Source organism: Anopheles funestus, chromosome 3RL (assembly GCF_943734845.2).
Source record: "Anopheles funestus chromosome 3RL, idAnoFuneDA-416_04, whole genome shotgun sequence".
Lineage (NCBI taxonomy): Eukaryota > Metazoa > Arthropoda > Insecta > Diptera > Culicidae > Anopheles > Anopheles funestus.
The window spans coordinates 21,332,739-21,360,427 of NC_064599.1; the positions used below are offsets into that span (position 1 = coordinate 21,332,739).

At 41.9% G+C, this 27,689-nt stretch overlaps 2 protein-coding genes and 1 long non-coding RNA gene across 19 annotated transcripts; 2 read left to right on the forward strand and 1 right to left on the reverse strand.

The window, feature by feature from the left end:
• The first annotated feature begins 15 nt into the window (after positions 1–15).
• LOC125768529 (transportin-1) lies at positions 16–12,172 on the forward strand. Of its 2 annotated transcripts, XM_049436309.1 has the most exons (7): positions 16–702; positions 779–2,767; positions 2,842–3,013; positions 3,329–3,424; positions 4,017–4,092; positions 4,484–4,658; positions 4,723–12,172. In XM_049436309.1, the coding sequence occupies exons 1-7, from the start codon at positions 604–606 to the stop codon at positions 4,828–4,830; spliced, it is 2,715 nt and encodes a 904-aa protein (XP_049292266.1). In that variant the 5' UTR covers positions 16–603; the 3' UTR covers positions 4,831–12,172. The 2 variants fall into 2 exon arrangements, 1 of the variants encoding a protein (XP_049292266.1); XR_007418916.1 differs by lacking the exon at positions 4,017–4,092.
• Positions 12,173–12,935: 763 nt separating this feature from the next.
• On the reverse strand, positions 12,936–27,670 carry LOC125768531 (coronin-1C-A). Of its 16 annotated transcripts, none has more exons than XM_049436317.1 (7): positions 27,532–27,670; positions 27,326–27,350; positions 20,604–20,959; positions 16,058–16,180; positions 14,932–15,783; positions 14,048–14,311; positions 12,936–13,988 (listed from the first exon to the last, which is right to left on the reverse strand). In XM_049436317.1, the coding sequence occupies exons 3-7, from the start codon at positions 20,799–20,801 to the stop codon at positions 13,680–13,682; spliced, it is 1,746 nt and encodes a 581-aa protein (XP_049292274.1). In that variant the 5' UTR covers positions 20,802–20,959; positions 27,326–27,350; positions 27,532–27,670; the 3' UTR covers positions 12,936–13,679. The 16 variants fall into 16 exon arrangements, with proteins under 16 accessions (XP_049292274.1, XP_049292282.1, XP_049292280.1 ...); XM_049436325.1 differs by having other exon boundaries at positions 20,604–20,913; positions 27,318–27,350; XM_049436323.1 differs by having other exon boundaries at positions 20,604–20,930; positions 27,318–27,350.
• LOC125768545 (uncharacterized) lies at positions 25,185–25,681 on the forward strand. Its single transcript, XR_007418918.1, has 2 exons — positions 25,185–25,496; positions 25,565–25,681. It is a non-coding gene; the product is annotated as an uncharacterized LOC125768545 (long non-coding RNA).
• Positions 27,671–27,689: the final 19 nt, after the last annotated feature.

The following is a 27,689-nucleotide window of genomic DNA, read 5'->3' on the forward strand; positions in this document are numbered from 1 at the left end:
TGTCAAAAAGCCAAATCTTTCTTCACAGAGAACTGACAGTCGCCCGCGTTGAAAGGAAAAAGGTGAAATTTTTGCGGCGGAAAAAGTTTGCATTTTTCAGGAATTGGCACATTTTTGCGCTTCAAGGGAAGCAAATTTCCACCAACGAATCCGTTCACCATTTCGCAGCTACCAAACGAAAAGCGGAAAAACACTGTACCAGTAGTTTTGCAAAGAGTTTGGAAAGTGCACACATTCGCATACACCGAACACAGGTACACACGCGGAAAGCAACTGCCTCACGCAAGCACCACACCGAGGCTCGCTTTTCTTTGGGCGACATCTTTTATTCGATTGTTTCGAGACACTTCGCGGAACGTGCGGTAGATTAAACGATTAGTAAATTGCGTTGATAAGCGAGAAGCAGATTTTAAGTGGCAGATTAGTTACAAGTTTTATCATAGCGACTACTGCTGGGCTTACGGTTTACGGGCCCCCGAAACTTGGTGGGGTCAGCATTAGCAGTAACATTTTTGTGATAAAGAACAAAGGACAATCGTCCTTGGCGGAAGGCAACGGTGGGCACCATAAACAGATCGATTGATTTTACCAACATTGAACAACATGTCGTGGGAACCGCAACCGGATGGTCTGAGCCAGATCATCACACTGTTGAAGCAGTCACAATCAAAGGATAATATGGTACAACGTGCGGTGCAACTGGTATGTAGATGGCGCTCCCAGACAGCAAGTGATATAGCGAAAATTACTCATCGGAAATTTATTGCTTGCGTTTCAGAAATTGGAAGAACTCAACCAGTATCCGGACTTCAACAACTATCTAATCTATGTGCTGACGAAGCTGACTTCGGAAAATGAACCGACTCGATCACTATCTGGATTGATTCTGAAAAACAACATTCGCATCCACGGAGCACAGCTACAACCGGCTATTCTCGAGTACATCAAGCAGGAATGTCTGATGGCGCTCAGCGATCCGTCACCGCTGATCCGAGCGACGGCCGGTATCCTCATCACGACCATCGCCAATACGGGCGGGCTACAGAACTGGCCGGAACTGTTGCCGACGTTATGTGACATGCTCGATTCGCAGGATTACATTGTGTGCGAGGGTGCGTTTGGTGCGTTGCAGAAAATTTGCGAAGATTCGGCCGACACGCTCGATAGCAGTGCCCTAAACCGTCCACTAAACATCATGATTCCAAAGTTCCTGCAATTTTTCCGCCACTCGAGTCCTAGCATTCGATCGTACGCGATCGCTTGCATCAACCAGTTTATCGTCAATCGCACCCAGGCCCTGATGGTGCACATCGACACGTTCATCGAGAACCTGTTTCACATTTCGTCGGACGATGATCGCGAGGTACGGAAGAACGTGTGCCGTGGTTTGGTAATGTTGCTGGAAGTGCGCATCGATCGGCTAATGCCGCACATGAACAATATCATCGAGTACATGCTGGTGCAGACGCAGGATTCGGACGAAACGTCGCTAAATGCTTGCGAATTCTGGCTCTCGCTTGCCGAGCAGAACATCTGCAAGGAGGTACTGACGCCCCATCTGCCACGCTTGGTGCCGGTGCTGGTGCGCGGAATGAAGTACAGCGATATAGACATCATGGTACTGAAGGGCGACGTGGAAGAGGATGAAATGATTCCGGATCGCGAGGAGGACATTAAGCCACGGTTCCACAAGTCCCGAACGGTCACACAGAAACCCTCGATCGGTGCGGGAGCAAGCGGTAGCGATAGTGCGGTACGATCCATGGAAGGCAACGATGATGATGACGACATTGATGATCCTTACGTCGATATGAATGACGACAGTAATCCATCCGATTGGAACTTGCGCAAGTGCAGTGCGGCAACGCTGGACGTGCTGGCGAACGTCTACAAGGACGAGTTTCTGCCGATCCTGTTGCCCATTCTGAAGGAGACACTCTTTCACGAGGAGTGGTTGGTGAAGGAAAGTGGCATTCTGGCGTTGGGTGCGATCGCGGAAGGTTGCATGACCGGCATGGTGCCACATCTGCCCGAGCTGATCCCGTATCTGATCGTGTGCCTTTCGGACAAGAAAGCACTCGTACGATCCATTACCTGCTGGACGCTGTCGCGCTACGCCCATTGGGTCGTCAGTCAGCCGCACGATCAGTATCTGAAGCCGCTGATGAAGGAGCTGCTGAAGCGCATTCTGGATGCGAACAAGCGCGTACAGGAAGCGGCCTGTTCGGCTTTTGCCACCCTCGAGGAGGAGGCCTGCACTGAGCTGGTACCGTACTTGGGCTTCATACTGGATACGCTTGTGTTTGCGTTCCGAAAGTATCAGCACAAGAATCTGCTTATTCTGTACGATGCAATCGGTACGCTGGCAGATTCGGTCGGACATCATCTGAACAAACCGGAATACATCAGCATGCTAATGCCACCGTTGATCGAAAAATGGAACAATCTCAAGGACGAAGACAAGGATCTGTTTCCGCTGCTGGAGTGTCTGTCCAGCGTTGCTACGGCACTGCACTCTGGCTTCCTGCCCTACTCTGAGCCGGTCTATCGTCGCTGCATATCGTTGATACAGCAAACATTGATCCAGGATGTGGCCAGTACCACGAATCCGACACAGTTCGAGCAACCGGACAAAGATTTTATGATCGTCGCGCTGGATTTGCTTTCCGGGCTGGCGGAAGGTTTGGATTGTTACATCGAATCGCTCGTTTCGAGCAGCAACATTATGCAGCTGCTGTTCCAGTGCATGCAAGATTCGATGCCAGAGGTAATGGGGGAAAAGAGTAGTGAAATGTGAACTGAAACATACAACAAAACTAATCGTTTGTATCCGTTCCACAGGTGCGCCAATCGTCTTTCGCGCTGTTAGGTGATTTGACGAAAGCATGCTTTCAGCACGTTCATCCACACATTGCCGACTTTTTGCCCATTTTGGGTCACAATCTGAACCCGGAGTATATTTCCGTCTGTAACAATGCGACTTGGGCTATTGGAGAGATCAGTATCAAGCTGAGTAAGTGGAGTTTTCATTCGAATTACAGTCAACAACCTTATAACGAGATTGATCGCATAATGATCAAAAAAAATTTAACGAGCAAAATCTTGCGTAAAAAGCGTTTTATGTTTCCTTGGAACTTTTTCATTTTATCAGCTTGAAAAACAAATTATAAGCACTTTAAATGAGCATTATTTGCTCAGCTTCTCGCATAGAGGAGTTTTTGTAACACATTGTAACGGATTAAACTCGTTATAGGATGGTTGACTGTATTATTTTTTTTATTGAAACTTATGGCAAACGATTGTATGTAACCTTTTCTTTACCCCGCAGTGGAAGACACTAAGCCGTACATTCCGATGGTGTTGGGGCCGCTAATTGAAATAATCAACAATACCAACACACCCAAGACTTTGTTGGAAAATACTGGTAAGTAACTCCACTTCGCGCCACAGTTTAGCAAATAGTTCAGTTTAAAAATTTTATTTTAATTTCATAAACCAACAAAAAAAAACATGTTTTAAATTATATTCTTGATAAAATCGTTCACAAAAATGAGGAACGTTGCGCGTATGGTTCACTTTTCCGTATCTGTTTGCGTATGCTATTATCGTGACCCATTTTATATGTGCACTCCATGTTGTGTAATGTATTTGCTTATAAATTTGCAGCCATATAGCGAACCATCTCGAAACCTCGAATCACGTTAATTAATTTGTTTGCGACATTTCCTTTGTCCATGTGTGTGTGTGTATATGTATCTGCGCGTGTTCCATGTTAGCGAGCAGCATTAGCAAACTTTGGTTATGTTGTGGTATAATAATTTACAATTTTTTACCCTCAATGTGGATGATATTTGAAAAGTACAGTTTGGATATTGATAACAGCAATGGGCAACTATTTCTGTTGATATATCATTCGTCCTGGCCGCGAATCATAGATGCGTTAATGCCATGTCATTTCCATATTCTTTACTATTTGTTTTGTTTTCTTTCTCTTTTCCTTTTTTTTTCCTGTACAGCGATAACAATTGGGCGTCTAGGTCTCGTGTGCCCCGTAGAAGTGGCTCCTTCATTGCAACAGTTTGTGCGACAGTGGTGTGTAACTAAATTATTTCGCAACATCGTCATCGTTTTGTCATATTTATTAATTACTCCTAATAGGCTGTAACATTCGTATCTATCGTACGACACAAAGTTATGTTTTGCCGTCAATTGTTGTTTCTTTATGTTTTATTTAGCATTTTTATGTTTTTCTTTTTCTATTAATGCACAAATTTTCCGTTATCCGTTGTTACCTTTGTCCTTCGGATTTATTTTGGTATACGGGGTAGTAGATTGGAGATGTGTCGTATAAGATCATCTTTTGTTATCACATATTACCTACTTTCCAAGAAGTTTAGCGATAATACACTTTCTCATCATACATGTTTTGTTAATGCAATTGTTTCCAATTGGACTTTTCATCTGAACCAAAACAAAAACGCAGGTGCTCATCGTTGCGCAACATCCGAGATAACGAAGAAAAGGATTCCGCTTTCCGTGGGATGTGTCAAATGATCACGGTCAATCCGGTTGGTGTGGTGCCCGATTTTATATTCTTCTGCGATGCGGCTGCATCGTGGATGACACCGCAGAAAGATTTGCATGAGATGCTGCAAAAGGTAAGCTATTCGAGGTGGGTGTCGAAACGAAAATAAATTATTATCTCTTCATTTTTTCTTGTAGATTCTTCACGGTTTTAAGATGCAGGTGGGTGAAGAAAATTGGAGCCGTTTCGTCGAACAATTTCCACCCCAGCTGAGCGAACGTTTGGCCGTAATGTACAGCATCTAAGGCATGTGTTTTTGGCAACGACGCACGAGAAAACGGCCACTGGTTGTTGGTGGTGAATGGCAAGTAACATAAAATTAATATTCCTTTTGCTCCACATCGGCTTTTGAATCGGCCGTGATGGAAGTGGAAATATCAAATGGTCAAATTGTTCTTAAGTGTTGGGCGTCGGGGTTTGACAAACACTGCAATGATCAGTTGTGCTTGTTTAATTTTATCAACGAATTTGAAAAATAGCTGGTGTAGTCTTTTTTTTTAAACTTGCCACGCCCTTACGCGTTATTATACGAATCTATCCTTATATCGTTGCGCTATAAACGAATTGAAAGTGATGTTGAATAGGAGCAAGTTTTTTTTTTAAATTTCTTTACAATTTGTATTGAACCAGATATTTGGTAACTGTTTGAAATGATGAACCAAAACAACTTACAGTAAATTGGTAGGTTGAGGCATTCGCATTGTTAAATAGTAAACTAAATCTAAGTAGTTGTATTTGCGTCCTCTCTACACAAATGGAAGTGAGGAAATAGTGAGGCTTTTATTTTGTCAAGCTCTAGAATCCGTTTATCAAAATTGGCTTTACCAACGGGGGGAGAAACAAATCCCCCCGCCCTCCCCCATTACGTATTTTGTAAAGGTTGTGATCTCTGGTACATGCATACGTAGTGCGTCGAAAGATCACGACCCAATTTCATTTTCGATGGTAAAGATCGAATAGGATTGGGCTAGTTTAAAAGGAAAACAAAAACCGTAATTGAAAATTGTATTAAGAATCCCCACACTATTGCATGTAAATGTAACGCCATGTTTTCTAGTTTCGAAACTCCTTTTTCTACGATATCTCATCAGCAGCAGCAGTACTCATTAATCATGATAGTTTTTTTTAATTGATTTGTTGTTGTTGTTTTTTTACGTGTATAAGCTGCTGATGCTTTGCAGCTTGTTGAGCATTGTAAACGTTTGAAGATTTATGTTGCAACTCCATGTTTGCAAACACGTATATATAGGATACATATATGCATGTGTGCGGCATTTTAGTTACATCCATATATCTTCCCAGCTCGTCAAAATTCCTTACTCTAATTCCCCCCGTGTATATCCCCCCCTCCACGAAAGAAAGAAAGAAGAAGAAAACAACAACGCGGAACCAACACACAAACTGAGCAACAGCAGCAACTGACAAAACTCAAATGAAAGTAATTTAAAAAACAAATTCGAATAAGTAGCACACCAGGGTAATTAAACTCTCCTATTGGAGACTTCTGACGTTTGAAATATAGGTGTTTAGGATAATACTAGCGGTTAGGGCAAAGTAACCAATTTAGGAATCGTTTATCAAGAGAAGCATAGAGAGGGATAACGGAAGGATACATAAATCTAGCGAAGTTGATAGGGCTGTGCATGTACTCAGTAAACATTATTGAAACAACGGATAGGAGAAACGGAAACATACCAAAATGAACAGATCCAACATTGCCAAGAAAAGGGAAGGGAAGAGTTAAAAGTTAGGGACAATTTTAAGAAAAATTCAACTAGGGAAACTAGGGAAACAAGCAAATAGGGAAATCAGTGTGTGATTGAGTAATGTGAATGAATGAATGTGTCTTTCTGTTTTGTGTGTGTGTATGTATGCGAGAAAGCCACGAGCGCTTATTTTCCGTAGTACCGAAGCAATGATAGTCCTGATGGCTCTTCGTAGTGTTTTATTTCTAACAAACAAACAAAACAACTGAATAATTAATGTAGCAAAAATGGTCCAATTCTTCATGAACAACAACGTGAGCAAACAAACAGATGTAGCAAATTTCGCATCTTCATACATGAGCAAACAAAACCATTCGCTTTGTGTTTGTAGTACGAATCAATAACGATAAGTGTAACAATCTTTTTTTTTCTCCTTATTTTGAACCGGTACTAAGCCGGTACAGAAACAGGGCAAAACAAGAAGAAGTGATATTATTATTAGACAGGAGACAAAATACGTAAGGGTAGTAGGGACTTTAAGGCAGCGTAGGTTAAGGAAACAAAAGCATAATCGTCGCGTTCGCGTTCGCAAAAGTATATCCGGGTCGTTAAAATATCGCGTTAATATATCGGGTTCGGGTCGCGTTTAACCGTATGAAACACAGTCGTTGTCCGTGTCGCGCGTCGCGTTATTAAATATCGTGTATCGGTCGTGAACTTTAATCGTGTTAGGGGAAAGGTGAGGAAACGTTGTATGAATCGTTGCAAACGGGTTTTTTTTTTGTTTTGTTTTTAATTTGATCTGTTGAAACTATTCAATAATGTGTCAGTGTAGTTTCGAAATCGCCGTTAAATTCATCTCCATTATGGACGTTTACGTTTGTTCGGCAAAGCGTTAAACAAGTATGCTTCATATTGTGTTATAATGATTCGAATAAATTTTTAGAGGAAAAAAAATAATAAACAAATACGACAACTCTAAAATAAATTAAGACCCAGAACTGAAGCATTAAGCAATCGGCTTCTTGCTAGTGTAGATCAATTTACGGATTGGCGGAATCTAAGTCTGATTACCTTCTTCTTAACAAGACAGGAAACACTGAGTCTGACTGGTTTTATGTTTTAACACTGCACAAAGAATCAATCCTTGCAGCCAACCCGCGGGTAATTAGAAGTTCGTCCGGGTACAAATAACAAAATACAAATCAATGGTGCACGCCAAAGTGTGTAGATAACTCTGCAGTTAAGGGGCTGAACTGTGTTCCGTTGTGTGCCATTAGAGAATAGTGAAAGATATTATTTATTGCTCCAGCGTGGATAGAAATGTATTTAAAGAAAACAGTGAAATCACACCGCAAACTGCAAACTGCAAAATCGAGGCACAAACACATATTGTCGGACGAGAATAAAAATAAGAAAACGTTAATAAGTATTCTAAAACAAAGCTAACTGATACCATTCTGCGAAAACAGGAACTTTACACACTTTAGCAAACAAAATAGGGTCAGGAAACTAATTTATTAATTGCTGGTCATACCAAAACGGAATATGTGAAACAAGTGAGGAAAGCCTTATAGGGAATTAAATAAAAAAAGGAAAAAAACACCCCTCGAACAGTGTTAGCTTAAAAAAAACTTTACAATCCGGTAAACATACAATGGCGTGGTGTGTGTGTGTGTGTGGGTGAGTGGGATACAAGTGTAGTTAACAAAACTCTAAAAAGACTGAACCGCAATCCAGAACATATTTCCATGCAAAAATACACCTACAGACAGTAGAGAACTGAAGTAAAAAAAAAACATATAACAAGATTTAACACAAAACGCCTACGAAAACCACAGCAAACTAAACGTGAAAGCATTGTTAGCATAGGTTAGGGACCTCTGATAGAAATGATTCCACCAACTCCCCTTTGTGATGTGCTTTTTTTTATAGCATCCTTATCCTAAACTGGATAATTGGTTTTTGATCGTATATGTGTTCTATCATCTTCCCCCCGCCACTTATTCAATTCCATCCAACAGTAGCAAATTTCCCTTTATATTGGGTGTGTTTAAAAATGGTTTTACTAATAGAATCACAACCAAACGATGGCAGTACCTTACCATTCTTCAGTTCTGTTTGGATTAAATTGTTTTAACTTCTTTCTTTGCACATAAGCGCTAGTTAAGGCTTTTTGTTATTATTGTGACGACGATCGTGATGTGTTGCATGGTTAAAATTTTCACCCTCTTTTTATTTTACAAGTATAAATACATTCATACAAAACTAGATTCTCAAAGGCAACACACACGAACCTGATTGTTTCAAACGTAAATTAAAAACCAATGCCAAACCAAACCGCTCCCACAAATGTGTAGAAATTAATGCGAGATCGTATAGAATTAATGCAAACAAAAAGAAAGGAAAATATATAATGGTGGGTATCCGAGATCCGAGGGCTCTGTGAACTCTGTGACAAAAGAAATTCATTTAATTGTAAAAGAAGGCTGTGTGCTATGGATTGATCTTAGAAGGGAATTTGTAAATGTTCTAATTATGCAAATAGAAAGAAGGGCAAAAAAAAATAAAACACAAAAAAAAACAAAACAAACAACCATAGATCAAAATCGAACAAATCAAAAACGCACACCCACACGCCGTTATTGTTGTGATATTTCATGTCCGCTACACATCAACAAAATGGTTCGTTCTTCATCTTTTTAATACTCGTTTCAAGATTGCCAAACTTAGCTTTTTATACATTTTTGCATCATTTTACAACCGTAAAATAGGAGCAGGAGGAGTATAGTCAATTTTTTTGTTCACACATAGGAACTTATTTAAGAATCTGAAACAAATCACACCACAACAAAGCTTAACAAACAAAAGAGAAAAGAAACTACTAGAACAAGATGAAAGAAGTAAAGAAGTAATGTAAAAAACAAAACCAAACATGTAACAAAAACCCGCTTAAAACATAGAAGCAACACAGAGCGTGCAACAACAAAGCCGAAAAACTAAAAGAAAAACACTAAAAACATAATTCTAAATCGGGTCGTCGTTCCTCAAAGCAACAAGAAAAATTATAGCAAATTATGTGCGTACAACTTATCCTCTCGCCGGTTCGTCGTTGTCCTCGCGTCGCGTATATTAATGGTCGTAATAAAGCAAAAACAAAACGTATTTCGGGTTAAACTCGCGTAAATCTCGCCGTGATCGTGATCGTGTATACTCATCGTCTCGCGTTCGTACTATCGTATTATCTCTCGTGATCGTGTCGCGGTTATTCGTCCGGTATTAAACAGTGAAAGGAGTAGGGTTACAGAATAGGGTGATATATACAGTAGGGATTTGTTTTTTTTTAAGTATATAATAGGGTAAATCGAAACAAACTCATAAAAGGGCAGTCAGGAGACAGTGAATTGTTAGTAGACGTTAGGGAAATACAGTTTCGAGGGAACACACAGCTAGGGAACCATAATAGGGAACTGTTTTGCAAATCAAGGGCCAAAACCAAAACCAGCTGCTGGTAGTTATTATAGCTTGTAAAGTAAACAGATTCTCTTTTTTCCTTCCATTCGTCTTTCCTGTCCTCTGTGTGTAGTGTAAAAGCAACAGCTGCATCAACTCCTGTGTACTCAACTGTTTTAGTTACAAACTACAACAAAAAAATGGTATGAATGCATGTCTGTGTTTATGTATGCGTGTAGAGTGTATGAATGATCTTTAGAACAAAATGTGTACAGGATATGAAAGCCTTAATTAGTCCCTTTTTCAATTACTTTCAAGTTATTTAAGTCCAGTCCGTGACACCGAGTGAAACACATTTCGGAAGCAGTTCGCTGTTATATTCAATGTAATCGTAGCATGAAATTAAATTTCGTTTACAAAAAAAAAAAAAATTCTTAAAGGAAAACAAATGAAAAGGTGCTATAAAAAAGGGGCGACCGCAATAATTGTTGTTACCTTTTATTACTTTACTTTTGCTGTAATGAGTAACTAAGAACACATTAGCCACAAATCATCATCAGGTCACAGCACATACCATTTTGCGCTTTAACGATAAAGCCTAATATTCGACTCACATAAACTCACTGGCTAGCTAATCAAATTCCCTGTGGAGATGGTGAGCGTTTAGTTCTTTTTTAGTACATATGATTTAGCGTATGCATGCGTAGTGTCCGGTATGAGTGTGTTGTTTGTGTGTGTGTGTATGTTTGTGAATTGAGGAAAAATAATAAGTAAATAAGAATGAATGTGCGTGCGTGAAAAGAAAAACCAACACAGTAGGGTATATAAGGGGATCGTGTCCCGCAAGATAAGGAGCTAAACAAAAGGTGATAGTGTTAGGGCAAATCAAGAGTGAAAGCAATATAGAATCACTCTGACGAAGATATATAGGTATCATAATAACAACGGAAGTCTCATCCCTCCATCTCCTCGTCCCTGATCATGTTCCGCTAAATTACCTTCCTCTTCCTCCCATCTATGATCGCGTCTTCTCCCTTTTATGATCTTTTTGCGATAACATGAGCAAAAAAAGAACACGGCCGTATGAGAGTTAGTAAACAATTTTTTGCTTTTTTTTAAATTATTCACGCTGCGTATACCAATGCGCTTAGAGCTAAAACAAAAATGGAAAATAAATCAGTAAATCCCCAAGAACAAAACGTCAATAGAGTAGTTATTTCTGCTGTCCTTTATCGTTTAAACACTTGCGTGTAGGCAGCATCAAAGAAGTAAATGTGAGACATTTATTTTGAAAAGGATTCATTTCAAACAAACTGTTAGAACTACTGCACGGACAATTCAGAGTTGTCTGTGTTAAAAAGCAGACAACTTACATTGCAACAACAAACATGTATTAACTATAAATACCCAGTACAGACACACATTATTGGTGGAGGATATTTTTCTCCTTTAAACCTTTATGAAAAAAACTTCAACATTAATAATTGTACAGCAGGAGAAAAGGAGGCAGGAAACCTGCGTAATTAAGTAAAAGAGGATGTTTTATGGCAAACTAGCATCCCATAATCCAACGCAAGGAATGAATGATGCGGACATAAATGCTCTTGCTTCATTAGAAATTAAGAGCGCATATAAATCTTTCAATAAAAAGTAAAGAGAGAGAGCGAGAGTAGAAACTCGTTCATAAACAAAACTCAACTGAAGCTTTACCAACATTCAAACAAAACATACTACACACTACTCCTTTTCATAAACCTTTAACGCGATACATTCGCTTAGTAAAGATGTATTGTTTTGCGTGTTGTTTCGTACCGTGAACAATAAATGTGCTGTAATATATAGGCGCGCGTGCAGAGATACTTAAACAAGAGGACCCCTCCTAATATAAACAAACAGTACTAAAGCAGATACAAACCAATATATATATTAATCTCTAGTTCTGGCAAAACAGTAGAACATACACCACACCCCCGACTAACAATTGGAACATCGGGTGTTGGGAAGGAAATACGAATATATAGTAGAAGGGCTTAAGTTTGAACCATTCTGGCGTTAGTTTCAAAAGGCAAAAGCTGCTCCCCGTGCTTATATGAAAACAATGCGAAGAAAGGAAATTTTGAAGGAATGCATGCGAATAGGTAGGTTGTAGGTGTTTGAGATACCAGTAGAATTTAGAGTCAGTTTGGTGAATTTGTTTAGTTTACCCGTCTCTTCACCGCAAACAAGTGACAAAAGAACAACTACAGCGTGTGGTTGTTAAACGTTTGTAGTGTGTGTAAAATAGCAGAGCCGTTAGCGAGCCAGCACATTAGAATAGTATAAAAATGCAGTGCATGTCCCAAACACTAAAAAGAGAAGGATACGCTGACTGCGAAACACATATTATACATCTATAAATCTATGAAAAAGAAACAAAAAACAAAACATACCTGCACTGTGTTGTATTTCAATGATTCCGAAACATGTTTTCTTCCATCTCGTTGACATCAATCTTTCATCCGGTGTTTTCGTTGTACTATTCTACAGTCTATTTTAGTGCTACGAGCAGCTTCGAGTGTTTGACCGTAGAGGACGCCACATTGAAAGGTGAAATCGATCGAGCCGAGGATTCGCGAGCTTGAGAGGAGTCAAATTTGAGTCAAACAATCATCACAATTTTTTCTCAATCTGTTCTAGAAAAAAAAACAATTTGTTTTTTTCCAGAAACACTAACAAAAAAGAACACAATGAGGCTTATCTTAAAATACTTAATATACCTTTGTTTCTGTGTGTTTTTTTGCTCGTACATTGTTTTCTCTCCTTTTTCGTTCCCTTTCTCTTTGTTTTGATTTATCTAATCATAAAAACAAGTAATAAGAATTAATTTAATAATAAGTATTAATCGATTCGCACTACCCTTACTATTTGTGTAAGTGTGTTCTGTGTGTATTGTGTTGTGACCGTTGTATTTTGGGACCGATTCGCACAGCGGTTGTGTCAGCCAGCACTTGGTCGATGTTGTTCGATAGATATCTCTTTTTATCGTACCTGGCGATGGGCTGCGTTTTATATATTTATAGATATTTTTACACGTTTATATGTTGAGTGTTTTGTTTCGTATTTCAGTTCGAAAGCTCTCGTAGTTTCGTTAATGTTTACGCCATAAAGAAAGTATGCAGCACCATTTCCTTTTTATTTGCTCCGTTTTGCAAAGACTCCTCTAGTACGTATGCCTTAGCTAGTAGTAATGCCATTCTGTATTACTCTTTGTTGCGTGTTGTTCGGTGCCGGCTGATTCCATTGCAAGCGAGCACAATGCATCACCATAATGGTGAAGCGTTAAACACGAGGAGACATTATGCGATTATTGTACCCCGATGTATGCGTAGGAAGCCTTTTGTTTTTTTTTGTAATTTTTTGCACGGCCCTCTCACTATACATAGCAAGAGATGTAAAAGGATACACGAGAAAAGGAAAGGAAGGCGCGGGCCATAGCAAAACGGTTAGTAACGTAATGATGTATATGTATAAAAAAAACATACATCACAAATACAAAATCTTTTTTCTTTTATCGCAGCTGCTTTAAGCATGTTTTTTTTGTTCTATCCATATTGAAGGCATTTGTGTGTTTTTGTTTTGTTCATTCTCAATATTGGCTCGGTTGGCATCAATCACTGCGCCTATTCGCTTTAATGGTGTTAATCCGTTTTGTATAAGCCACAACAAGAATGCAGACTAAGGATGCGCGTGTAGGCGATTTGTTGCGCGTTGTTCTGTGGTTATTGGCAATGTTTCCCCGTATTGCCGAAAAAAGGAAATCGGCAGAATCGTTAGGCTACGATGCCATACGACGCACAAGGAAGTAAAAAAAACAAATAGAGAGGATGTTCAGTGCCATCTCTCTAATGTTGCTTCGCGCCTAATTTACGCTGTCAGCACTGCCGAAGTTTTTGGCTTTAAACTTCGTCCGGCTCGAGGGTTGAGTTGCGGTAGTGGCCACCACCATCGCCTCCACCGGCTGCCGGCGGTTGCGTACCATCGTCGGACGCGGGTGGCAACGAGGAAGGTGCTGGTGAAGGCGAGGTGCCGGCCGATGCGGCGACAGCAGGTGCGAGTCCACCGTCCAGTTCCGTCAGCCCCCGGTCCGTCATTGCTTTGACCGTAGCTTCCAGCGAGCGGATTCGGTTTTCGTGCTTCACGATGATTGCCTTCAGCTTGCGGAATTCCTCTTCGAACTTTGTCCTCAGCTCACCAAACTGTTGTTCCTACAAAAATGACAAGTGGTTATTTAAGGCACTCAATCATTGAGCGGAAGAAAACTTACCGATACACCTCCGATTGTGATCTGTTGCGTTCCGTTGTTGGCAGGTGATGTGCTACCTCCACCGCCAGCTCCGGTCCCATTGTTGACCGTTACCGGCGAACCGTTGGCCGATGCACCCGCCGATCCACCGGTCGATGCCGACAACGACTTCGGACCGCCACTCTTCGGTGCCATCTTGTCCAGCACGTTCGACTTCTTCGTCACCGTCAGTGTGGTGCTTTGGGCCTGCGACACGTAGCCACCCTGTACGAGAAAGACACGATCCTACATTCAGCGCGTTTAAGAGAGATGTTCTAACGCTAGTGATCGGTACACGGAGCTTACAAACTAAGCATGTTTGTGTGCGCGTTGGAAACAGAGGACTGATGATCATGATCATGTTTATGTTGGTGAATGTTGTTCATAAACCGCTTAGCTATTGCCGAGCGTACGAGTAGCCCACGAGATACAAAACAAATATAAGCGAATGCGCAGATACTTGGTTTTAGAAATTTAACATCTCAGTGAGTTATACAAAATCCAAGGACATAAGACGAAAAAGAGCTTTTTCTTTTCTTTCTTCCATGCTTGAAGTCTATCCTTCTATATAAAATGACCCTTGGTGTATCTGTTCATACCTCAGAGGTGGATCCTATCCTATCGAGGACAGTCGAATGTCGTTTGTCTGGTAGTACACCTCTTCACTATTCGCTATAATCAAGTATCTCGGGGACTACCTGTAGTTGCACGCAAGTACCGAGTGTGCCAGTGGGATATTCATTTCCACCATCACACCATCCCTTTCGTACAGCCAATGTAGGGGTTATGTGAATGAGCTGTTACGTCTTGAAACTGGCTGGTCTTACGTGTTGGGCTGTGCCGAGCCCGTGCCAAAGCGTACTTACCTTTAGCGAGATAAGCTGCGGATCGGTATCAACACCGCTGATCCAGTCTTCGGCCGATATCGAAGCCTCGTCCGCGAGCGTATCCGGATAGAGATCCTCCTGGAATAGTTCACTTTTGCGCGGTACCGTCATCGAAATCACCTGGCACAGGCCACTATTGTTGAGTCGGTAGAAACGGGCCACCTCACAAGTGCTCACGTCACAACCACGCTTTGGCATCATGCCGATGGCTCGCTGCGAATCCGGCGTCTGGAACTGGCTAATGTAATGCACGTACGGATGTTCGGGCGTTACCTCGAAGTAGCGAATAACGGAGTCACCCTTGCCGCACAGGTAGATCAGATTCGTGTCCGGATCGTACAGCGGGAACATCACACCGTTCGATGTGTCCAGATCGACCATTACGATCGGATCGCCCAATGCGTCCGGTGCCCGCAACGAGTATTGTCGCTCGGATGATCGATTGAAACCGGTCGTGAAGATCAGTCCGTGTCGCAGGAAGATGGCACGCGTTGCCTTCGAACCTTCGTGTGCGAGTGCTTCGTTCAGTACCTCCCCGTTGCGGGGGTTCAGTATGCGGATCTTCTTGTCTTTGCACGTCGTTACCAGCTGCGAACCGTCCCAGTTCCAGCAGGCACTGTAGATCGTATCCGGATGACAGTCGATTCGCACTAGCACCTCACCGGTACCGACGTTCCAAACCACAATCAGATTGTCCGAGCCGGCCGTCAGCAGTACGTTCAGCGCGGAGGGATGCCAAAGGACGAGTCCTACACGGCGCTGATGGTATACCAAGTCTACTACCGGCTCGGTGAGTGTACGTGATAGTCCACCGTCCGGAATTTGCCACACCTACGAAGATAAATAGAGCATTTTAAGAATTATGTCTATGTTAAGATTTATATCTTAAAAACTATAAAATATTTAAGTTATTTAAGATGTAAAAAATTCCGTTTTTTGATCCTTGATCTAACTGTCTTATACTGTTGACATTGGAATTATTTCACTAAAAAAGACCTGTGTACCTTGTACCATGACCTGGTGCGGGATCTTTGTTCACCCTTTAACAGTCGGTACGGTAACCTTCGGTAGAAACTCATCCTATAATATATACACACAGACTCACCTTCACAACGCAATCTTCCGACCCAGATGCGATGACATTGTCATTGTGCGGACACCAGGCAATATCCAGCACGGGGCCCTTGTGTCCTCCGACCAGTGCATGATCCGCCGCGATCCGTCCGACCTACATTCACCAGAAAAAAAGGGAAAGAAAATGAAAAATCAGAGCATGGTTGTTGACGGCGTAGGTGAAAATTCGTTCGTTCGTTTGAAATGAAGAAAAGACGCGCACATTGAGCAATGGCCCCGATTCCCCACTGAACGATGAGGCATTTTTTCAGACGTTAAATCCCAACGACTTTTTCGAACAAACTAAGATTGTGCTTAATGAATCTTTCGAATAGAGTCATTTATATGAATCTGCAGTAACGAGTCATTCGAATCATCAGTCAACTCTACAAGGTTTCACGAATCGTCAGAGACTCAGAAATATCTGAAGAACCGCTAGCCTTTGAATGGATAGACCGATTTAGAAGAATACAGAATTTCGATCGTACAATTTTGGGTCCGATGATACTCAAAATGAATACATTGCAAGTTTGAACTACCTCAAGCTATTCATTTATTTATTTCCTTGTGTCTTTAGGAAAATTAGCACTTGTTATCGCCGCCGTATGGAGCCTTTATTTTTTTTCATTCATGAAAATACTTGTAAGTACTTAGTAACTGGATGACCTAATAGCAAAAAATAGGTTCTTCTGTCGCTGATGTAGGTCAACGGTTCTGAGGTTATCAAGAAATATGTTTATATCAGTATGATGACGTGATTGCTCCACAAGTACTAATAAAACACAGAGATATGACGCCATCTTTATTTTTCTTTGGAAAATCGATACTTGTGTAGTAACCTTCCTTTACGGTTCGATACACTTTACTATCGTACATCATCAGTTCTCTTACTCCAGTTGAACGTTTCGATTTTCCATCATTTCTACTATGAACCAATCATTCAATGAAAGCGTTCGTCATAATTCGAGTGATGGGATTCGATCCACCATACCACGAACAAGCGCATACCGCGTAAAGGAAGAAGTAAAGTGCGAAAATATATTTAAAAAAGCGGCTTAAAAATAGTTTTGCACACGAATGATACGATCGTGGCGATCATTTCGAAGCACCCAACCAATACGCCTTCGCACACGTCCCAAAATCCTAACCTGTCCGTCAGCAGTCGGACGTTCTTACGGCACGTGAAGGTGCTTGGCCAAACACACATCACATCCTGCTGTTCTGCTTCGAAATTTAAACCTCTGACACTTACGATGTATATAGCAAACAACAAAAAAAAAACGCCCTAGCGCATGAACGATCGTTACACCTTTTTTTTGCGCAAAACGCGCATGGAAAGGGATGTTTACTTTTCCAAAGTAATAACAGAAAAGGAAAATTTCTCCCAACCGGCGTTCTCCAGCACCAGGACTGAAGACCTTCAGCAGTGGAGCTGCGGTAGAAAATTCGAAGGTAATGGCCACCGTGTGCAAGTACCAAAATAACGCCCTACATAAAGCCAAACGGCGCCCACACGCCTTTATTTGCAAAATCTCGTTCAAGTGTCTGGCGCGAAGGGGAAAAAGTCGTAAATACGCCGCCCGGTACTAATGAGGCCAACCGCATAATTAATTCTTAATTCCAAATGCATCCCCCCGGTTCTGAACGGTAATGTCTCCCACGGTAGCCTTATACGGTCATATCTAGCGTCTTCCACATATCTCGTCCATTTCAATTCGATCACTCTCGTTCACGTGGCAAGCGTCACACATACACACCTGTGCCGTTCTGTGTGGTCATTTTCCGCCGTACCTACGTAAATCCTTATTTTTGCCTTCACAAGTTGGAAAATATCCCGACGTGTGGATAGTGCGCGCACCCGTCCGGTTGTCGCGTGTTTCCATAATTAAACCACGCGTACCCAAGTTACGGTAAAGATCATGGCAAGGTACGCAGTAAACGGCAAAGTGGGAATGAAGACGATCAAATATTTGAAACATTTGAACTACAGCCAAAACCTCTTTTACGTGAGCGTGGTTAACCATGTGTTGTGCATTAAAAAAACGTAAATAATCATTGATTTAACTACGCATTCGTATTTCTCGGCCCAGAATCGTTCGGTGGGCGTGTGACCGTTTGAGTATGAATAAATAATATACCGGTGAGTTGTTTTAAACCGGCAGAAGGTAAACAACGCAAATATACGCGAATTCGCCCTACGGCGAAATTTAAATTATTCGGCGCATATGGAACTGTGTGGTGACAGATATGGGGCTGCTTACGGTCAACAACTCAATTAGCTCACCTTTTGAGGCATTTCTTAGGCAATTTTGTTTGTGACAGTGAAATTGATACACAAATTCCGTCGTAAATAGTAATGGCTACAAGTATCGGTGCCGTTCGGACAGTCCCGTGGTCTCTTGCACTTAGTCTAGCACACCCGAAGACTGAGAATCGAGCCTGTGCTGAGACAAATATGTTCTGATCTGAGCTAGTTCTTGCCTTGGGTTTTGGCCTGCTGCAGCAGGAGTCCTCTGAACCTCTCACTGCCGAGTGTTATCGAAAGTCAATTCAATATATGGGCAATTCTGGTGGACATATCAATGCATTCGCTCTATCTCAGTTTAGGCCTAGCACGACTCCTATGTCCATGTGAACGGCATGAAAGTCTTTGCGGTTTGAGTCGTCCGGTGTCATTCGAATGACATGACCAGGCCACCGAAGTCTAGCAAGTCTAATTCGTTGCACTGTTGATAGTGCATTGTAGAACTTGAGATCGTATATGGAGATCTCATAATTCTTGTTTCAGAATCTCCAATGCGGTTAAGCGGATTTAAGACAGTTCCTTGTCTTGTGATATGGGAATATTTCGAACTGAGAATCGTAGAATGGATATGTATATCAGGATGTATACCCTGAATGTATACATCCATGGTAATTTATATCAGGACTTGTTAGTAGAACCAATTGGAGATTTTCTGCCTCTTGGCATGTCATCTACTCAGCATTTGATACGTAGGAGTAAATCAGTCATATCTTTGTCATTAGTCTAGGACAGCATCTGAATCGACGATATAGAAGCTGGTCCCAGAAGATTCCACTCCCAATTCTCGGATTGGGCCCTTAAGACTCTGAGAATACGACAAAAAAGCCTGAGGATGACATTGATCTTTGTCGCGCTTCAGTCTGTTAAACTTCTCCAGGATTCCAAAAGATCTTATTGCGTCGTAAAAATAATAGTAGGAATGTTTATGAGTAGTTGCTGATATGATCATCTCCTGCAAGATCTTTGATCTTTGTATTCTGTTTCTCTTCTAGTGTACATCTATTTTTTTTCGATTGGGACAAGTCGATCTGGTAGCATCAGGGAGAATGTATTGTAGGCAATAATCAACACCGTAATATCGCTGTAACTAATCGCTACGATCTAATTATCTCCACAATTGTTTCGTTATTCATCTACAACCAAATGAGAAATTCCGACATGGATTTTATCACCTAATACACGTTTAAAATCGAAAACAAAATAAATAAATAATCCCTCCTTAAACATATGCAACAAATTCCAATCCACACACCATTGGCTTTCTTGTTTGTCTAACCTTCACAGCCTGAACCAATGGAGAAAAGTGATGACGATAGCGTTCAAGAACGCATGCATCTGGACGAAATTTGCTCACTTTTCCAGAACAAGCAAAATCACCAACACCCTCCAGCACACACCGTCATCGCTTTAACAGGAAAAGCTACTTAAAACATAAGCATGATTTTACAGGAAAAATCTTCGCAATCATGCCATACACCTCACCCAGCGTTGCGCACTTACAACAGAGCATATACGGGCACGCACACACGATCGCGGCAAGAGCCGATATAACAGTTCGAAAAGGGATTTTCTTTGCTCGCACAAAAACCTCGGCTCGCTCGTCATATGAGTGAACGGAAGAAAAAAAAAAGATACCGCTGTGTGCACCCATGACGACAGCGGAGCGGAGAACTGAGATGACTCAATGTAGGATTTGCCGTGCCCTTCCTCAACATCCGACACGTTCGCCCACCCTTAAAGAGACGACCCCGAACACACGTTCCGCTTGTTCCGTTCCTTGCAACCGTCCCTTGTTTTTGTTGCCTTCTCCTCCTCCTCCTTCTGCGGGTGGTGTGTGGCGAATTGAAGTTAAATTCAGAAGAATGCTCTAAAATTAGCACCGCCGTTGGTAGCTATTTTCGGTGCACACTTTTCGGTACAAATTTTAACCGACCGCACGTTGCGGTGGGTTGGCCATACGTACGAAGCGAAACCCGATTTTGGCCGGCATCAAACCTCAAACCGGACGGACGGACGGGACGTGTACTTGCGTGCGTGCATCGGATGCGTTATTCTTTACGCATTTTGCTATTTTTGCAAACTCTTCACTGCAGAACATCGAAGTTGTGTTAATCGTTAACATGTTGTATTTCCATGGCAACCACCATCCTTCGCTGACTGATATGTGTATTTTGTACTAAGCCTGAAAAAAATCATCCCAATATTATTCTACTACACCAGTACACGGACTTACCTTGTTGTGTGGTAATACGATAAAGGCACCACCACCAGCTGACTCAACAATGATGGCCAAAAATTTCGGATTAACCGCACAGAACGTCGAGTCCCAGCTGCTCTTCGATACGCGTATATTATCGTAGCACTGTTCGCGCTTTAGCGCCTGCCCAAACACGTGCCGGAACTTGGAACTTCTCACCACACGAAACGACATCTTCACAACACTGCTGCTGCTGCTGTTTTGTGTAAATCCACCGTGTAACTAACTTGGTCCTTTGCTTTTAATCACTATTTCCTCCAACTTTTTCACCAACTACTATCAACCTCTGGAAGGAAGAAATTACTAATATCCTTGGCTTTAACGCAGCTGCTCTAAAAAAGTTGAAAAGGGAAATGAAGGTTTTATAATTATAAAATCACTATCATTGACTCACTTAAGGCGCTCACACACGAGCAATTTAACTTAAAGTTAAGCATATACTAAGGGCACGCATGTAAAATGTCACACCCTGCAGGAACTTTGAGATCGCCGCCTGTCGAAAACGATAACAGAACAAACACGCACACACACGAGAACGAGCTTTGTAACGAATATCGGGGTGGTTGGAAAAATCATCCAAATCGCAATGTAGCGCACTCCTTTTTTGGTCAAGAAAACTTTTCAAACATTCACAGCCGCGTGCAACGTTCGCTTCTCTTTCGTTTCCCCTGCCACTACGGATCGATGTTTGCAACAGTAATCAAAATCGATGATGTGGTGGTCCCTTCCTGGTTACGTTAGCTTTCCAGGGTTAGCGGGGGGATAGCTTATCTTACGGACTGTGTATTTTATATTATCACCACCGATAAGACCCAAGCCTGGCGACATATCCGCCAATGCATTTGTTTCATTGTTTTGCTATTCTTTATTTTATTACAGTTTATTGGATTTTTTTTTATCGCAAATGACTCAACAAACTGACATGATTACATATGAGTTAATTGACAAAAAGAAAGAAGGAATTCCCTTATTTCGATTTTTTTTTTGTTCTTTATCGGTTTAAGTAAGTTTTTTTTATTTCGCGTTTTTTAAGACACCCCGAATGCCTTGGAAAAGTGTTTTAAATAAAAATAAGTATTAAATAAAAAAACCGTGAATATACTCCAATAAGTAACAAAATTATCGTTTTTAAATATTTTTTTCTCTAGCTTCTGAGTTTATATCTTTCCTTAACAAAAGCATTTGCATTTTAAAAATGCGATCCTCCCCGATCGATGTTTTGAACAATCTAATAATATGTAAATATTTTATTCCATCAAAGCAACCACGCTTTACGTCGCATATAAACAACGTGCTCGTCCTCATTTCGATCAACCGTAAAAGCGTAGCGGATACATAAGCAAAAATGATATCATTTCATATGGATTTGCATGAATGGCACGTATTAAATTATAATTCCTACCATTCGAACGGAGGCAGACAAAAGCGAGAACTTATATTCAATTCCTACTGCTACTGTTGTTAATTGCTGCCCACCAGAATACAATGAACGCATGATCATGATGATCGTGTGATCGCTTCCGAAAAGAGAAGTTTTGTTTGTTTGTTTTGTCTTAATCTCTTTCCTCTCCCACTGTTACAGATCGAAAGTGACAATAGCCGTGTTGGCCGTTGCTTTGGCGTCATACAATTAACGTATCATTTATTTTCATCGTCCCGTGATAAGGGAGGGAAGATGCTATCGGAAAAGAATCCGCCTTCATTTATCAGCAACAACAAAAAACTCTCTTACACCGCGCGCGTGCTTCTCAAACCAAGCGTACAAAATCCAGCAAATAATGATATAAGAATCCATTGTAAGAAGAGTAACAAAAAAGCATTCACAGTAATGTCTTTATCGTGCGAGACGATTTTATGTATTTTTAATCAACAAACTATTCCATAATCGAAACCCCCCCTCCGTTGGAGTGTCTAGACCACGGATAAGTCACTCGCCCGAGCGGTGGGGCTTATCGTGTCAGTGTTTCTTTAATTTTTCACGCCATTACAACCCATCCGTAACTAGGCGTAAGGGAGCGGCAGCATTATATAGAAAGATGGACCAAACGGTGACATGCGTGCGGCCACACAAACGCTTGTCATATTAATTCGCAAACGCGGAGGGGGTTTTTGGCGAAAGAAATAACCACCCGGTTCTTCTCTACCGATCCGGAAAGAGAGCTCAAACAACGGCAAGCTCAACAAAAGTAAATAATGTTTAATACAGCAGTATCATGAAGCGCCTCACACCCCAACTTACGTGACACGCATTGGTGCCATTTTTCATTTTTCACTTTCATTACCCCTAAAACGCGATCAGCTGTTTTTGGGCAGTGGAAGGGGGTAGGGGGGTTTGTCAAGCAAACGAACACTGTGCCGGGGGACGATTGATGTGATTTACTAATTTGAGCTAGTTTTTTTTGCTTTTATTATCGCGAGAAGTGAAGATTTAGTTAGAGCTTAGCGATTACGTCACTGTAAACGATAATCGGTTTTTGAACACCATAAAACGATAACAATTCAGGTCATGTTCGTTACCCGATTGATAAAGGTAATGTAATTCCATCGAAACTGTTTCGTTTAGTTTGAAAGTATATACATTGATTTAATAAATGACTGGATTGTTTACTGTCAATGATGCATCAAACAGATTTGTTCAATTTTGAAGGAATTTGAAGTAAAATTCCATTGTAAACATGATTTTTTCAAGGGTGAATTAATTTTTTTTACTATTAAAAAATACTAGAGAAAAAAAATTAAAATCTACTTGAAAATAAATCTGAAAAATTCTACTGATGAACAAATTTATAATATCTTAATGCAGTACCATGTAAAAGTATTAAATTTTAATCGCTGTAAAACATCCTGACGAAAACAAAAAGTCTAATAAAATGATATTTCTCCAATTTTCTTAACTTAAAACTAAAATGATCACCATAATGATAACCGTCCCCTAAGCTAAGCTTTGCAAAACAGCTAAAGAAAAAGTTCTAATCGCTCAATTAATTTCCCACGAACAGTAATATCCCCACATGAACTAAAGTGTTGCTGTGTTTTGCACAAAAAAAATGCAACCATAGCAAAACGCCAACGCCAGCAGCCAACGAAATGGGCACCACGTTCCATGCTGCATGGGCCACACATTTGCTTCAAAGGTGCGAATACTATTTAAAGCATTTTTACCTCCACAGACTGGCTGACGTCGGCAGTAGCACCAGCAGCAGCACAAAACCTGTGACCTTCACGTTGGCATTTTGCACAGCGCACCCGAACCATCATCAACATCATCCCGTGCGCTATCCGTCATGTTTTTGTTTCGCACATTCACATGCTGGTGGTGAGAGTGAATGAAGCCAGAAATTTTTAAATATTCGTTCGCCCTTTTTTGCGTTTTTTTTCCAGCATTTCTTTAGTATGACACATCATGAGTGTGCTGCGATCATCTCACACGATCGTTCTCCTGCAAATGTAGAAACGAATCAGTAACAATGACCACAAGAAAGATGCGATAACATAAGAATAACAAATCCAGATTCTACTTCACTTGTATGCCAGCAGTGCGCTGTGCCAATCGCTCTTGCCCAGATGCTGGTAAAAGAAATATCGACGAATTATTCACAAAACCGGATGCTTGATGATATCATCATCGACGGGAGCAGTGCAACAGTGCGGTGTTGTGGCAAGATCATAGCAAATATCGCTGTACCGGGACCGTACAGCAGCACATCTCGCCTAGCACCACACATTGGGGACAATTCGTTTGCCATGTTGTTGTTTTCTAGTACGGCTATCACGGGGCACTGCGGTATAAATGCGGCCTAGACGCGTTGCAGTAGCTTTGGAAAATCGATCAAAGCGAAAGTGGTCGGATGTCGGTCGGATAGACACAGACCGGACACAGACCAACCGGATCCGTAACAAAAGTTTCACCCGGCACCCGGCCTTTTGCATCAGCTTCTCAATCTGCATTGCACACACGGTGGGACCGGCCGGCGTGCCGTTATCGGATGGACCAGCCGAACCATCCACAGGGCCCGGGTGATGCTTCGTTGCCGTTCCGCGGAAACGCACACGACGACGTTCGGAGCACTTGATCCCATTTCCTACAAATGCAATCAATACGCGAAACGGAACCGACGCCCGAAATGTGCGCCCGTCGTACAAAAACCCCTGCACCCCTCCCCTGAAACAAACCTAAGAGGAACGTTTGCCAACATTGGTTTGCTTTGTTTTTAATATTCGAATACGGTTCGGTGCGGGAAGATGGGACCCGACTCGTAATCGTAACACGCACTTGGTTCTCCATCAGCTTATCCGGGGTGGGAGGGAGAGGGTGTGTGTGTGACACAGTAACGTACTTTTCCATTCGGTCTTGTTCATCATTCCATTGCGGTAGGAGTAACATGATGAAGTTGCGCTTCTTTTGTGGCAGGTTCCGCAGGCGGGCGTATAGGTACACACAGGCGGTATTTGGCACACTCTCCTATAGAGGAGGAAAGTATGTGTGGTTGCAATAATGTTTTATTTGATAGGAAGAAAAAAACTCAACTAATCCGCTTGATTGTGCGTGTTTTTTCCAACTGATGCATTTGACTTTATTATGACGTTAGTTATCAAACGCAGTCCCCTTGCAATCAACCGCTTACTATGATGGGGAGTAGGATTGTAATGCAAAATCTTTCATCTACACTGAGAATGATTGATGTCACACAGGTGACAATTTGTCAAGCATAAAATAAACAACAAAAATGAACGCACTTTTTCCACCGTCCACCAAGGACACACCCACCAGAGTGGAGCTGTTTGGTATGGGAACAGCCGATCGCGACAGATCTGATCGGGTTTTTTTATCGTTTTATCGTGACACTTGCGGTATAAAATTGATTGCCGGTGAGAAGGAGAAAGCGCACAATTCTTTTCTTTATTTGTGATTTTTGTTTACCTCGTTTTGCTCACAGAATATGCGTGAAAGCTAGTGAAATCTAATGATCATTCGTTTGCTGCTTTTTTGTTTGGCCTATATTGACCGTTGGCCACTCGTACTCTCATCGACGAAGGTCACACAACAACACTCCGCCGTCAAGCAGGAGGATGATTCTATGCAAAAAAAACTTTCTCCGCAAAAAAACTACAGGCATATTGAAGGCAGACGCAGTAAAATTTATCGTTTTTTTCTTTTTTGGAGAATTTTTGTATCGCCTTATGTGCAAGTGACAAATGAAGAAGAAACGTTCAACCATAACATCAAACAATTGAAGGTAAAACAAAATGAGAGACAGAACGACGACGGATGGATGGCGACGACCGTGGCTAGAGCTGACCCAATTTTCTCACATAATAAACAGTGTGGAGTGCTGGGGATACTTGCTGGTCAAAACATATGAGGTTCGCTGGTGTAAATAATCGCTCTTAATAAAAACATTATCTTGCACACGTACCGCTGATGGTCGGTTGGTGCCGTTTTCGTGGCAAAACGAAAAAAAACAACCGATAGTCACTAGACACACAGCGAAACCTGTGTCTCTCCTTCCGAGACACGAAAACCATCATTAGTTAAGTAGTTTTCCACGGGTTGGGTGCGTGCGACAAACCGGCCCTCCCGGCCGATCAAGTGTTCGGGTCGGGGTTGCCAACTACGACATGCCCAACAATCTCCGCGCGTTGGAGACGAACTCTCCCGACGCACTAAAGCAGCACAACCGGCGCAGCATACGCGCGACCAACATAAATTCGCGCCTGGCACCCTCTCACTTGTTTCGACGCAGCAAGCCAGACCTTGGTCAAATATTTTCAGCACGTACACCCCCGGACGGAAAAATTCACTCTCGTACTTCGCTGCGACCGCGACCAGCGACAACTGGTCTGCGCTGTTAATGGGTACTGGGTTGGGAGAAGTGATCGAAACGGATGAGAAGAAAAAAAACGAACCCGAAACTTCCAACCACATCCGCCCACTCAACCGTTTGTGCGCTGTGTCGCCAATCGTCACTAAAATCACTCCAGGCTTCGTTGGTCAACATCTTTTGGTGATCTGTTTTTTTTTTACTTTTACGTGTATCACTCGATTTCGTTTCATTTCTGCATTCATTTCGGCCAACCAAAAATACACACGACTGGTGATGATGATCATTCCATCTTCCACATCCGCGTCATCGTCGGGGCCGTAATCTAGATTTGGCACCACCACTCAAATAGAAGCACGCACCAAACGGCCGAACCGGAACATTCGTACATAACCTAACATAAAAAAGAGTGATCTCCTAATCCGTGTATCCCTTTCGAAAGAGATCTTGCACTTTGCTTGTGGTTACGTGATCCTCCTTTCGGTTCGCAAAATATTTAGCATCACACGAGCGTAGATTTTCCATCACATTGGCACTGGTTTTATCTGTCGCCTCGGTAACGATGCCTGTGTCTTCCCGTTCGAGTGGTTGTAATGCACCACCATCAGCAATCCCCGTCCAAGATTTCGCCGTACCGACACTTCCCACACGCACAGGGCACCGAACTCGAATGTGGTGGCCAGCCAAGGAACATGTAGGCAAACCACACACTCGATCAAGACGAGTTTCTCACGGCCGCAAGTTTGACTGGTAGCGGTCGGACACAGCAAACACACGACATATAAGAGAAAAAAAGCGCACCATCAACACACTCGCCCAGTATTTACTGGACCGTCCGTTTAATGCTTTACCCTACGGATATTCTTACGGGCGTACGGGTAGATTGTGGTTCGAACAGCACCTTAAAGAAAGAAAAAAACACACCGATAAGCCGAACGGCTGTCTCTCGCACAGCCGGAACACACTGAGGGGTTTACGCCTTGTTTATCACAATTCCTTCACAGCGTTTTTTTTTTGTTTCAAAAATACTACACACGTTTGCAACACAATCCCTGACCACCGGTACACGAACGTACGCTTACCTAAACCGTCAAACACCTCCGTCGCGAATGCAAATGCACGACCGGCCAAAACTTTCGCAGCGAGACTCGAAAACTGGATATATATAATTTTTAATGTATCACGATCAACCCAAAAAAGGCAATTCTTCAAGTGCAGTGGTTGGCAACATACCGATGCT

Excerpts from the sequence above, each read along its gene's own strand:
- LOC125768529 (XM_049436309.1), top strand. The coding sequence starts at position 604 with ATGTCGTGGGAACCGCAACCGGATGGTCTGAGCCAGATCATCACACTG. Across the intron at positions 703-778 it reads TACAACGTGCGGTGCAACTG|AAATTGGAAGAACTCAACCA; the intron begins GTATGTAGATGG and ends CTTGCGTTTCAG. Across the intron at positions 2,768-2,841 it reads TGCAAGATTCGATGCCAGAG|GTGCGCCAATCGTCTTTCGC; the intron begins GTAATGGGGGAA and ends TCCGTTCCACAG.
- LOC125768531 (XM_049436324.1), bottom strand. The coding sequence starts at position 20,801 with ATGTCGTTTCGTGTGGTGAGAAGTTCCAAGTTCCGGCACGTGTTTGGG. Across the intron at positions 16,181-20,603 it reads TCGTATTACCACACAACAAG|GTCGGACGGATCGCGGCGGA; the intron begins GTAAGTCCGTGT and ends TGGTGAATGTAG. Across the intron at positions 14,312-14,931 it reads CGCAGCTTATCTCGCTAAAG|GATCGTGTCTTTCTCGTACA; the intron begins GTAAGTACGCTT and ends CGCTGAATGTAG.